This window comes from Scyliorhinus canicula, chromosome 15 (genome assembly GCF_902713615.1).
Source record: "Scyliorhinus canicula chromosome 15, sScyCan1.1, whole genome shotgun sequence".
NCBI classification, from domain to species: Eukaryota; Metazoa; Chordata; class Chondrichthyes; order Carcharhiniformes; family Scyliorhinidae; genus Scyliorhinus; species Scyliorhinus canicula.
Genome location: NC_052160.1, coordinates 82190918 through 82204550, shown reverse-complemented (window position 1 = coordinate 82204550; position 13633 = coordinate 82190918). Strand labels below are relative to the sequence as shown.

At 42.2% G+C, this 13633-nt stretch overlaps 1 protein-coding gene across 6 annotated transcripts in view; it reads left to right on the top strand.

Annotated features, from left to right (window-relative positions):
- The window catches only part of lrif1 (ligand dependent nuclear receptor interacting factor 1), a 60107-nt gene extending 49706 nt beyond the window's left edge, over positions 1 to 10401 (top strand). For all 6 annotated transcript variants that reach the window (XM_038819521.1, XM_038819522.1, XM_038819520.1 and 3 more), the window contains 2 exons: positions 336 to 857; positions 9582 to 10401. In XM_038819521.1, coding sequence (XP_038675449.1) covers positions 336 to 857; positions 9582 to 9956 — 897 coding nt within the window. In that variant the 3' untranslated portion in view covers positions 9957 to 10401. The remainder of the gene's footprint in view (positions 1 to 335; positions 858 to 9581) is intronic.
- The last annotated feature ends 3232 nt before the right edge of the window (positions 10402 to 13633 follow it).

Below are 13633 nucleotides of genomic sequence, written 5' to 3'. Positions count from 1 at the left end.
ACATCTGACAATGCAACACTTTCTCCACCACACTAAAGTGCCAGTCCAGATTATCTGCTCAAGTCTCTGGAATGGGACTTGAACACAACTTCTGAATCAGACGTCAGTCTGCTATCAACTGAGCTAACGCTGGTACCAGCAGAAGAAGGTATCTTAAAACTCCTTTCACAGGTTTAAAATAAATTTGGCTGAATTTGAATGTAAAACTCAAGGCGTGTTCCTTAAACATGTAAATCTATGCTTAAAAAAAGTCTCATGACTTTATATGCCCATGAATTTGAAATATTTGATGAATATGTGCTAATTTTGTTTTTAACTTGTGTTTCCTATTTTAGATTAAGCTTGAGCCTAAATCACCAGTGAAAAGAAAAGCAGAAAGAATCCATTGCCCGGTGTCAGAAAAGAAACAATGTCTAAAACGGTTAATTCCAAACTGGGAATCTGAGCATGCCTATAGCTGCCTTCCTGTATACAATGCAGAAGCACCTTCCCACAATACAGAGGCAACCTCTTGCCTTGACTCTCACTGTGGACAGGAGGTGTTCACCAGTTCTGCTCAGGCTATCTCCGTGCTGGAGGACAACATGATAATGGAATCCTTCCCCATGACGACTTTCAGCACTGGGACAGATAGTGTACCCAACCCCTCGACTGACTCCACAAATCCTGTTTCTGAGCCCAGCACCTCAACTCCCTCAATGGAATGCTCCCCTACGACTGAGATCAGTGCAGCATGCAGTTACTCTTCTCTCCCTTCCTCAAGTATTGACGAAACTACACGAGATGAGAAAATCAAGCGGCTGAAGGCGATTCTGAAGGAGAAGGAGGTCGCGTTGGAGGCAATACGAAAGAAAATGGTTTTGACACCTTTATAAAGTTCTTGATCAAAATTAAGATTTTGTGTCCTTGCTGTACTATTTATCTGAAGACCTACATGATCACCATTCTGTGTGATCTCAGTCTCTCTTGATAAGTTTAAGATGACGAATATTCAAAGTGCTTGTCCTTAAAATGTTTCTTTTGCTGCATTATTGAGCCGCTACTTTTGAATATCAATATTTGTCATTTTAAATTGTAGCAAGTTTGATTTATAATTAGGCTGGTGGTTGCATTATATTGTACAATGTAAGGGACAAATATATGGTAGCATAACTTTCTATTTTATTGCATTTAATATATGTTTGACCTACTGATTTTCTTCTGTGTGTTGCTCATTTGGAGAGCTGCGTAGACAGGACAGGGTGAATGGCCAACTCCTGTGCTGTAACTATTCTGTGATTCTGTATTTCTGGGTTCACAGTTGTACCTACTACGTTGGTGCTGAGTTTGAAACACCTGTGTCCCATGCCGTAGATTTCTTCTGCACTTTAAGATCTATCTAATTTTCATTGATTCAGGGAATGTGAACATCACAGGCCAAGTCAGCATTTATTGTCCATGGGAAGATGGCGGTGAGCTGCTTCTTTTGCTGCTGTCCAACTGTTGATAATACTTGCACATCCCTGTTAGGGAGTGAATTCAGGCGTGGCAAGTTGCGGCAATACATCTTTTATATGGAGGGAGTGAATGTTTTAAGGTGGCAGTTTGGGTGCCAGTCGAGCAGGCTGCTTTGATCTATTTCTTGTCAAGCTTCATGCACGTTGTTAGAGCTCCGCTTTATCTAGGAGGGTTGAGTCTTGTAGATGGTGGAAAGATTTTGGGAAGTCAGTAGATGAATCATTCATTCTGGAACACCTAGCTTCTGTCATGCTGTCACTGTATTTATATGGCTATTTCAGTTAAGATTTCTAGTGGCTGGTGAACCCAATATGTGAATGGTAGGGTAGGGCAGCACGGTAGCATTGTAGGGCAGCACGGTAGCATTGTGGATAGCACAATTGCTTCACAGCTCCAGGGTCCCAGGTTCGATTCCGGCTTGGGTCACTGTCTGTGCGGAGTCTGCACATCCTCCCCGTGTGTGCGTGGGTTTCCTCCGGGTGCTCCGGTTTCCTCCCACAGTCCAAAGATGTGCAGGTTAGGTGGATTGGCCTTGATAAATTGCCCTTAGTGTCCAAAATTGCCCTTAGTGTTGGGTGGGGTTACTGAGTTATGGAGATAGGGTGGAGGTGTTGACCTTGGGTAGGGTGCTCTTTCTAGGAGCCGGTGCAGACTCGAGGGGCCGAATGGCCTCCTTCTGCACTGTAAATTCTGTGAAAAAAATGATGATACCATTAAATGTCATGGGGAGGTTGTTAGTCTGTCTTCAGTTGGAGATGAGTCATTGCTGGCACTTGTGTGGTGCAAATTATACTTGCCACTTATTAAGCCAAGTCTGAATGTTATCCAAGACTTGCTGAATGTGGACACTGATTGCTCCATTATCTGAGGCATCGCAAGTGGAAATGAACATCAGCAGATCGCTCCACTTCAAACCTCATTAATGAAGCAGCTGAAGATGATTGGGCCTCGGAAACTGCCCTGAGGAACCCCAGCAGCAGCAATGTAATGGGGCTGGGAGGGTTGGTCTCACTCAATCATCTTCTGTTGTGCTACCTATGGCTCCAGCCAGTGGAGCAATTTTCCCTTGTTTTCCATTGACTTCAATTTTACGGCCGCCTTGTTGCCAAACTGCATTGTCATTTAATTTATTTTATATCTGGCAGCACAGTGGCGCAGTGGGTTAGCCCTGCAGCCTCAGAGCGCTGAGATCCCAGGTTCGATCCCGGCTCTGGGTCACTGTCCATGTGGAGTTTGCACATTCTCCCCTTGTTTGCGTGGGTTTCGCCCCCATAACCCAAAGATGTGCAGGGTAGGTGGATGGCCACGTTAAATTGCCCCTTAATTGGAAAAAATGAATTGGGTACTCTAAATTTTTTTTTAAATGTATTTTCTATCTGTCACTTTGATAGGGTTTATTAAGATTTATTCCCTGATAAATAGGAAATTTGGGGAATTGATGGAACTTTTTCTCAGTGCATTTTAAGTTGTTTCTGTGTTTTGAGAATCCCAATATGTTGGTCGAGGCACTTTGTGAATCTGTTCTCGTTGTAAGATTAGTAGATTTTTTTAGAGAGGTGGTACTACTTGGGTGGTACTAAGTTATTTATTTCTTCAGTTAACTTGTACTCTTTTAAATGTTAGAAACTTGCAAAATGTTGATGGGGTTGTAGGGTGCTCCTCTATTTTACCCTGGCAACTCAAGAAGTGGTTCAGGTTCACACTGTGGCTAGTGTATGTTGAGCTATTGATTAGTGCAATGCTTAGGTCATGGGTGCTGGGCTACTGATGCACTGTTTGTTTATTTGAGCCTGACCATTAGATGTGTCAAAGCTCCAATTGAATATTTCACGCCGCTTTGTGGTTGGGCCTTCAGATCCAAAATAACTATCAAAATTACTGATGATTGATTTCCAGCTTGCCTGCTCATGCCTTTTGACAAGCCACTATGCAGTAAACACCTTTTTACAGAGATACTTCAGATTCTAATTAAGGTTTAGACCCTGTGACTTTAGAAAAATATACTTGGTGAACTTGTATACATATGGGCAGAACTGACCTTTGCTTCAACTAGGCAAGTCAGTGATATCAAGGAAAGATGTTGAGTCATGCTGAGTCCCTACTTAAGTTCCAGAATTTCAACCTTTGGAAATTGCAATAACAATTTGATCTCCTGCATTGGAAGAGAACATATATTTACTATGAGGGTGAATAAGAGTCCCACCTCTATTTACAGGTGCCACTAATTATTAAATAAAACATATGAACAGCCCTATCCACAGTGCAACATTTATCAACTTGTATGTGGGAAACCATTGGGTAATGTCAATGGTAATTTGAATTGGCTTGTGTACAACTTGGCAAAATTGCTGCTTGGAATATTCTTTATACTTCAGCACATGAAAATTTAGACGAATTGCCGGAAATGATAAAATAGCTGTAAGAAAGGAAATTGGCTTATTAGAATAAAATCCCCCACGATTTAAAGCAATGCTTCTCTGATTATTAATTCTGTTAAGTAGTTTATGTAAATATAACCAAAGGTAAACGCTTGTTGGTCAGCAAATGATTGACCGTGAACTAAATAATTTGCAAGTTCTAGCACGAACCATTCTGCCATCCATGTTATGACAATCTACCAAGTAAAAATAACGTGCTCTGATATCTTATTGCTGAGGATACCGGCTGAAGAAATGCTTCATTTGGTGGAACAGAAAGTTTACATTCTGAAACCTTGCAGCTTTAGCTGCCTTTAAACAAACTGATTGGTAGACTTTGTGTGTACACTGATTCTGAAAGGACTAATAACTAATGAACTGCTAGTTCCAAATGGACAATGGATTCAATATAAAATATATTTCTGCATCGTTACAAAGAAAGGTGAGAGCATATTTCATAAAACTAGTAATCTGTATGAACACAAACTTGGACTGGACAAAGTGAAACGTGCTTGCAGGAGTCCCCCAGACTTGTACCTGGTCTAATACCTATGGATAGAGATCACTTTAGACTAGAGGATAGGCTCTTGACAATAACCAGTCTTAAAGATTCAAAGGAGGTTCCAAAAGTATTGAGGACAGTTCGACACTACCTAAGAAAAGGTCAGCTATAGGAAATTGCCATTCAACAAACAAAAGTATCTCAACATGCATGGACTAATTACTGCTCCGAAGTACATTCCCTTTAAAGGATGAATAAGATATCTTTAGATCTGAGATTTTAATAAAGGTTTCTAATGTAACATCCAGTGAAATGAATTGCAGCTGGTTTCAAAATTGCAATTTGGAACACGTTCAAGTGCCTTCTAAATGTCCATTTTGCTTGAGATGGAGGTGTAAAATTAAGGCTCGACTTCCTTGCATTAAAGAATCCTTCTTAAGATTCATAAGATTCACCTGGAACAAAAGGATACTTGGCTTTCAGAGATGACACCAGAGAAAACCTGGTGGTTTAGCAGCAATTGGATTAAATGCTGCAATGGAAAATTTTGCCTTATGCCAAAAAGACCAGAAAGCCCTTGGAATTAGAATCTTAGTACTAAAGTCAGCATGCATCAGTAAAAAGGCGACAAAAACCCAACTCTCTAATTTTTCACCTGGGTGGCTAAGTATGCTCAGAGAGACCTTTATTTTCTGGTCAAGGACTGTCTGACCAGCTATCTGAAGTTTTGGTTGCATTTATCCCACTGCAGGTAAACCCATTGTGTATGAAGTAATGGTGACCATTGATTAGAACCAACTTGTGCTTTATGCAGATGAATAGAGCTTTAAAATAATTATCCAAAACTAGGCAGCATGGTAGCACATTGATTAGCACAGTTGCTTCTCTTCTCCAGGGTCCCAGGTTTGATTCTCAGCTTGGGACACTGTCTGTGCGGAGTCTGCACGTTCTCCCCGTGACTGCATGGGTTTCCTCTGGGTGCTCCGGTTTCCTCCCACAGTCCAAAGATGTGCAGGTTAGGTGGATTGGCCATGCTAAATTGCCCGTAATGTCCAGAAAAAAAGGTTAGGTGGGGTTACGGGGAATAGGTTGGAAGTGTGGGCTGAAATGGGGTGCTCTTTCGAAGGCCAGTGCAGACTCGATGAGCCAATGAGCCAAATAGCCTCCTGCACTTTAAATTCTATGATAGTTCTGGCCAGCTTCTGCATCTGTGTAAATTACCTACTTTGTTCATGATGGATGTGGATAAGCTCCATTGGAGCAAGATTAACAACTTTCGATGTGGGTAGCATATGCTTTCAGTTTGAGTTGAGTCGGGAATAGTCAAGTTGAGAATCTGATGGAGGCATGTGGAACTACAGTGAATTGTACAGATGTAAAACTTAAATATTTAAATAATTACACCAGATTAATATCTATATATTGTTCATCCTTGGCGCATAAATAGACCTCTGTGTGACCTTGGATCTGAGTGGCAAGAGGATGTGTGAGGGGCTTACTGAATCTAAATGTTCAGACTTCTATGTATATGGTATTTCTGAATGCCTTCTGGAAGGGAATTCCAAACTTTTTCTCTTTCTAGTCCAGTCCAACACTCAATGTAGACTTTGCTGATTGTTAGAACAAACAATCCAAGAGGCAGATAGATTCCCATTAGCTAACAAATGTGATTCACAACATTTCCACCATGGTCTTAAATAGTAGCATAGGTGGATTTTCTGTGCAGTTTTTTTTCACAACTGATAGTACAGATGGGTGAATGAGAAAGCTGGTTCCTTGTGATCGCAAGCACTAAACATTGCTGTCAGCGCAAAACTGCTCATGGCATTTCATGCCTGAAAGGAGATGTTGCCTTGTTAACTGCTGTGGCAATGTTATTGCTAAATCTCCTTTGGGAATTAGTTTTCCATTTAATCTTTTGGCTTTTTATATAGTCGGCTGCAAGTGGGAGTGATGGCTGATTTTTGCTCAGTTCTGTCAAATCAGTGTTTCATCAATGGCTCAGACTGATTTTGAATGTTGAGTAGTGTCAGGTTTCATATTCAAAATACTGCCTTTATGGAAGGAATTTAGGTTCACATGCTTCAACTTTGTGCAAGCATAACTTTATTGGTGCCTGTAGGGGCAGCCCAGTGGCATAGTAGTTAGCACTGCTGCCTCACAGCACTGGAGACCCAGATTTGATTCTGACCTCCGGTGACTGTGGAGTTTTCACATTCTCCCCGTGTCTGCGTGGATTTCCTTTGGGTGCACTGGTTCCCTCCCACAGTCCTAAGATATGCAGGTTAGGTGAATTGACCGTGCTAAATTGCCCCTTAGGGTGGGGTTGCAGGAATAGCTTTGGGAATTGGGCCTAGGTAGGGTGGTTGTTTGAAGGGTCGGTGCAGATTAAAAGGGCCGAATGGCCCCCTTCTGCACTGTAGGGATTCTATAATTCTAGCCATAGCTCAGTTGGTACCACTTTCAGCAGAGGTGTATTTTTCAGGTGAGACATTTAACCTCTAGGGCCATCTTCTCTCTAAGGCACTATATTGAAGAAAAGTAGGGAAGTTATTCTTGGTGTTTTTCTCAATGCTTAGCAATCAAAATCTCAAAACAAATACTTAGTCACTATCATATTGCTGTTTGTGGGTGCTAGCTGTTTGCCCTTCCTACAATGGTGACTACACTTTAAAATATCTTAATCAGTTCCAAAGTGTTTTGGGATATCCTGAGGTTGTGAAAGAAGCAACAGAATTGAGTGACTGCCTTTCCAGATCACCATCCGCATGATACATACATTGACGTGGAGTGCATCAAATGCATTTTCCATTTTACCTTGCAACCAGAAATAATCAAATAACCGCCTCTGCAATAAATGTAATTATACCTCTTTGATCTGTAATTCAATAAGTTAGAGTCAAGTAAATACTTGTCCCATGCATACAAACTGACTTGCTAATGCTACAACTAGTTGCAAGCCTACACATGTTGCTGCCATGACCAAGAACACTCCGTTGACTTTAACAGCATTTCAGAATTCCAACTCTGTCTCCTCTTTGTCCTGTATATTAGAATTAAAAGAAAGTCCATTGGTTTAGTTAAATCATGATAATGGTGAGAGAGGATCAAGAGTTAGACAATGTTTTAATCTTTCCACTCGTATATTTTGGCTAAAAGTTGTTCACTTGGATTTGTCATCTCTGTTCACAAGGTCACCTAGCTAAAGCTGGGAAAAATCCATTCAAACTGCCTTACCTCACCCATTCAGAAAGATCTGACACTAACCAATTGTTTCTTGGGGAGGGAAAATTATCTATGTAAAATTCTATCTTTGAAAAGAAACTTCCTGAGTTTAATCCTAAATTAGCATTTTTTGTGGTTCAGCAAAAGTAATGTCCCTGTTGTACTGCTATAACAATTGCTATTTTGTATCTTTCTATAAAGTACCCTTCATGCTGTCTCCGTTTGTGACCTCGACGTTTGAAGCATATTTAATCCCCATTCTAAAAGTATTTTTATTAAGGTTTTGCAGCATTTTTCATAATAAAACAGTAGTAACCATAATAACAAACGAGTGAACATAGTGCAAAAAGAGAATATACAATAACAATTAAATAGACATTACCCCACCCGATCCAGTACTTGCCTTCGGGCTTGAATATACTGAAGTGCTCAAAAATGGGCACGATACTCAAATTGGCGCCTGATTTACACTTCATTGTTCTGAGCAGAATGTTCAGCATTCCACTTGCGTTACTCCTCTGGAGTGTTTGAATATATCGGCTACCGGGTATACGTATTAAAACTCTCAGTTCTCTTTCAACTCAATGCTCAGTGAGAGAGAAATGCTGCAATTATGACCTGCCCTGTTATATTTGATGGGCCGTGCACTTGCTGCTCTTTATAGGTGTTGCTTGTCTAATCGTTTGGTTGTATACAGTAGCTGCCTCTGAAACCTCTGAAATACCAGTTGTTAACCCGAATGAGAAAGAGTGGAAAGTCCCGGCGCCATTTATTCAATCTGCCCTACAAGATAGTTGTTAAACTCTTTCCAAAACTGACCTTGGATCCAAGCTTCTTTCGTTAAGTGTTGAACCCTAAAATAAGTTTTAGGGTTGGGCATGTTGATTGCTATTTGGTTGGCTCTTGTGGAAGGTGTTCTTCTAGCTCAAGTCTGATAAATCACCAGCTATTTGATGCAATAAATAACACAAGAACAGCCCTCCAGCCTGTGCGGCCATTCAATAAATATTGCCTATTCTGGCCTGGGCTTCAACTCCACCTTCCTGCGTCCCTCTGACTCTTTACCTACCCGAGTGTTAAGACAGCACACGCTTCCCACCCTTGAATATATTCAATGATCCAGCGACCTCGGGCGTTCTGTGGTCGAGAATTATCTGGGTTATAATAACACACCCCAGTTGCTTCGATTTATATGATCCATGCCAGAGCCCCTGTGTGCAAAACTCATCAGGGTGTGCTCAAACTTCGAAACACATCAATAAGAATTGGACAATGCATAAATGAGTTAAGTTTCGCACATATTTTTGACCATCGGGCCTTTGTCCACGATGGAGGGGAGGTTGGCAAAGAGACGATGGGCGAAAACCACAACCCTAACTGGCGCGGGGTGCCATGTGAGACCATTCAGCCCTTCCACCGGGCAGTGCTGGATCCGGCCCAACTATACATGCTTAATGTAAACACAGAGGGCAACGTCTTTGCTTTATGTCTTCGGCATAGAAGGGAGGGCTGGCGCAGGCTGAATAATGTTTTCAGCAATGTACTGCATGAAACGTGTGACTTACTCCCTTTAAGAAAGTCACTCGGCTCATCACATCCGACAGCACCAATCTCAGATGGCAATGTTCAGCCTGGAACACGCACATCATTTTCCAGTCTTACAACACCAGGTTAAAGTCCAACAGGTTTGTTTCAAACACGAGCTTTCGGAGCACGGCTCCTTCTTCAGGTGAATTCACCTGAAGAAGGAGCCGTGCTCCGAAAGCTCGTGTTTGAAACAAACCTGTTGGACTTTAACCTGGTGTTGTAAGACTTCTTACTGTGCTCACCCCAGTCCAACGCCGGCATCTCCATATCATCATTTTCCAGGACCTCGGGTGACAATTATAGAAGCAAACAAATGCAAATCTCATGCTAATATTTGGTTCTATTCGTTTCAGATCAAGACCAAAGCGGCTGAGAAGAGTAAGGCCAGAAAAAGCAAATGCCCGTCGACCAGCAAGAAACAGCGTTGTAAAAAGTGGGTCTTGAACAGGGAATCGGAACACGCCTACAGCTGTCTGCCCGGACAGGAGACTGGGGGAGAGGCCCACATGGCCACTCGCTCTGGTCACGACAGGCTCAGTGGCTCAAAGCCAGTACACACAAGGCAAACAGAACCCTGCACCCGGGAGAACTTCCCTCTCGTCCAAACCCTTCCTCCAGGAGACAAGACCCCACGCGATGAGAAAATAAAACTACTGAAGGAGATCCTGAAAGAAAAGGAAGCCGCATTGGAGTCAATTCGGAGGAAAAAGATCTCGGCGCTTTCATAAATACTGGACGAAAACAAAAAGGCCCCGTCCTTATCTTGGTGTGAATAGTTAATGAACTAGTGGCCCCCCGTTTTATGACCGTCTCCCGTGAAGATTTTCAATCACATCTATTTGAAGTGTTTAACTTTGTAATGTTATTTTTACCGCATATTTGAGCAGTTATTTTGTTGACTTTTAATATTTGCTATCTGGCACTGCAGTGGAGTTGATAGTTTGTAATTAGGATGACGATCTCATTATATTGTACAAGGAAAGGGTTTTTTTTTAAACCCGGATCGGTTTGTTTAGTCATTCGTAACGTTTCTGTAAAATTTTTAAATATGCATTCAATCAGAAGATGCATTTTATTCTTCTGTATAGTCTTGCGAAAGTTCTGAGTTGATAATTTACAGATATGTGCACTTTTTCTAAGCATTAAACCCGACCACTTGGCTCTTTTGCATTGTTCTGGGATCTTGTTTTGTGGTTTAACTTGAGCAAGCCCACACTAACCTCGCCGAGTTAACTGCTCCCTCCGAACTTTGCCAACAACACGGACCCTGTCCTGAGCGCACAGACTTGCTCCCTGGATGTTGCAGTCACGTTGCTGTGTGACCAACCCATCTACCGGCTCGTGGGATGTAAAAACGGATCCCACGGCCCCCACTTCGAAGAAGAGCAGGAGGGATTATCCCTCAATCAACGTTACAGAAAGATTCTCACATTGTAGTTTGTGGAATCTTGCTGTGTGTAAATTAGCTGCTGCCAGTAATCACACCAGTAACCCAGTGCCTTCATTCACCCGAGGAAGGAGCAGCGCTCCGAAAGCTAGTGTTTGAAACAAACATGTTGGACTTTAACCTGGTGTTGTAAGACTTCTTACTGTGCTCACCCCAGTCCAACGCCGGCATCTCCACATCATTCAGAAAGTGCATCATTGGCTGGAAAGCCCTTTTGAGACGTTCTACGGAAAAGGAGCTGCTGAATGGAGGGATTTCCTTTTTATTTGTCAGCTCAGCACTAGTTAGTTGGGTTCTGAGTGTTTTTCACTCACCCTTTACCATGTTAGGAATCCCAGAAACTATATTTTCTTTGCTTCATGGCCTATGAACCTGGGAGGTGTGGTCACTATCAGCCCTCTCACAGGAACACCAGCCTCTGGGACTATGGCGACTTTTGCATATTTAGGGAAAGGACTATTTACCTACTCAGGCGGCGTTGTTGGCAAAGTCCAGGAAGGAACGTTAACTCAATGAAAAGTTTAAAACAAATTCTCAGACTGATTATAGATTGAAACCTCTCCTAATGTGACAGCCTTTCTAACGGCTGTGTGAATGGGATAGATCAAAGCGTGTGCCCAATGCATGAATTTTCCATTAATATGAGACCCCGTGGTTGGAATCAATACACACAGAATGGCATGTTCTAAATCACAAGTACATCATCAAACGCCCATCGCAGATATCGATTGGAGGATTTCTGTAGAGTTGAACAATCAACAGTACAGTAACTTTCGGCCATTAGCGATCTGATCTCCAAATAGAAAATGACATGATGAGCACGAGCCGATCTTCTGCATTAATATTGAGGCCCAGACCCAAAAAGCCCCATTCAAGTTTCCGTTATGTCCCCAATCACCGCCTCTGGAGGGACATCAGTCACAGAAGCGAAAGTGCAAGAGTCAATCCTTAGACCTCAGTGGCTCTCCGGAAGAGGTCACGCAAAATGCTATCTAGATTTCCTGAATTTTGAAAAGTCTCCTTGGGAAAGTTCCAGTTTCATGTCGGGATTGCACAGACTAGATTCCTTCCTGTGCATGCAGTTAATGAGAACTTTGTGATTAATTTCACATATTTGCTCGGGTGACGGAAGCAGGAATGGAAATGACACACTTCAAACGGCACATGCCAACCCTCCCATGAAAGAATGAAACATACTTTCAGTAATGCGAGCACTCGACGAGAACTGCAACAAACTTTTAAATAATTAGTTTCAAAATTTCAAAGATATTTTTTCAACATGTTCCAAAGATTTTTGTGATATAATAACATTCTAATCATCTATGGTGGAACAACATTTGGAACATGTTTAAAGATATTTTTGATATTTTGAAACTAATTTGAGAGAACAAATTATCGGTCAGACTCCAGTTAAACAGTGGTTTTAACCCGATTAAACGCCCAAGTACATATCTTCGAAAGTTGAATGAAGAGGACATTTGAAGTATATGTGAGAATTGGTTCTACTGCATTCTTCATGAAAACATTTCAGAATGTCAGTAATAGGGCGGTTAAAGAACACTTGCCCACCTTAGAAATGCATCTCCCAAGTCCATACAAGTGAAGAAGATGGACTGTAAATGACGGTGGGCGATGTAGTTTCCGTTTATCAATCTAATCCATCAGATTCAATGGCCCAGTTCCCTCAATAGGACCAGACCCTAACAACATGGCGAAGAGGGCATTTTATACTGGACAATACGCATGTAGTCTGCAGAAGGATTTTGGTAACCAGCACATTGTCCCTCTGATATCAATCTGTGGAACTTTTTCTCCACCTGAGGTACTTGTAATGAATGAGCAGTTTAACTCTACTACTGCAGATTACTGCTTTCGATTTTGTCAGAATAACCACTCAACGAAGGATTCCTCCTCCAGTAGTTCACGAAAATGTCATTACTGTACTAGAACGGGCAGCACGGTGGCACAGTGGTTAGCATTGCTGCCTACGGCGCTGAGGACCCGCGTTCGAATCCCGGCACTGGGTCACTGTCTGTGTGGAGTTTGCACATTCTCCCCGTGCCTGCGTGGGTTTCACCCCCACAACCCAAAAGATGTGCAGGTTAGGTGGATTGGCCACGCTAAATTGCCCCTTAATTGGAAAAAATAATTGGGTACGCTAAATTTATTTATTTTTTTACATTACTGTACAAGAACAATCAACGTGCATTTATTTCTATGTGTTCAAGGGGTGGGCATCATTAGCAATCTAACTATTCTTTCTCCACCAGTAACTATGAGAAGGTGGTGGCGAGCTTCATGTTTTGGTGTAGGTACACCTACCGTGCCATTAGGGAGGGAGTTCCAGGTTTTAGACCCAGCGAAGAGGGACGTTGCCGAGTCAGGATGATGAGCGGAACTTGCACAGGGCAGTATACCTATATGCCCGCTGCCCTTACATAAGCGCGTTTAAGGCAATGCTCTTCCCAGGATCGCTATCAAATACAATTTGGTACCAGCCACACGAGACAGGTGACCAGGCAGGACGATTTGGGGAAGGAATTCTAAAGTGTAGGGTCTGGTCAGACAGGATGCCAACGTAGAGAATTGAGAACCGCAAGATAGGGGGAGTGGTTTGAAGTCAGGTGTGAAGAATGTTACTGAAATCTCCGCCTGGCTTCCACACCAGAGATACCCAACTGATAGTCTGACATGTCTCTCAGTCCTGTTCACCTCATTAGGCTGTCTCATTGGAAAATAATAGGTCAAATTCCTATTGTCCGAACCTCTCAGGATGCATGGTTGGCATTTGGAGCTCCAAATGTAGCACAGAACCAAAATGGTTCCAACCTGTGTCCGAATATAAGTATAGGTTTTGCACACTCTAAATCTTTAATATTGTTAGGCCACAACGCTTGAAGTATATGCTATGGGAGTTCCTTTTAAGGAACGAATTGCAAGTCCACCTCAAGCACGTTC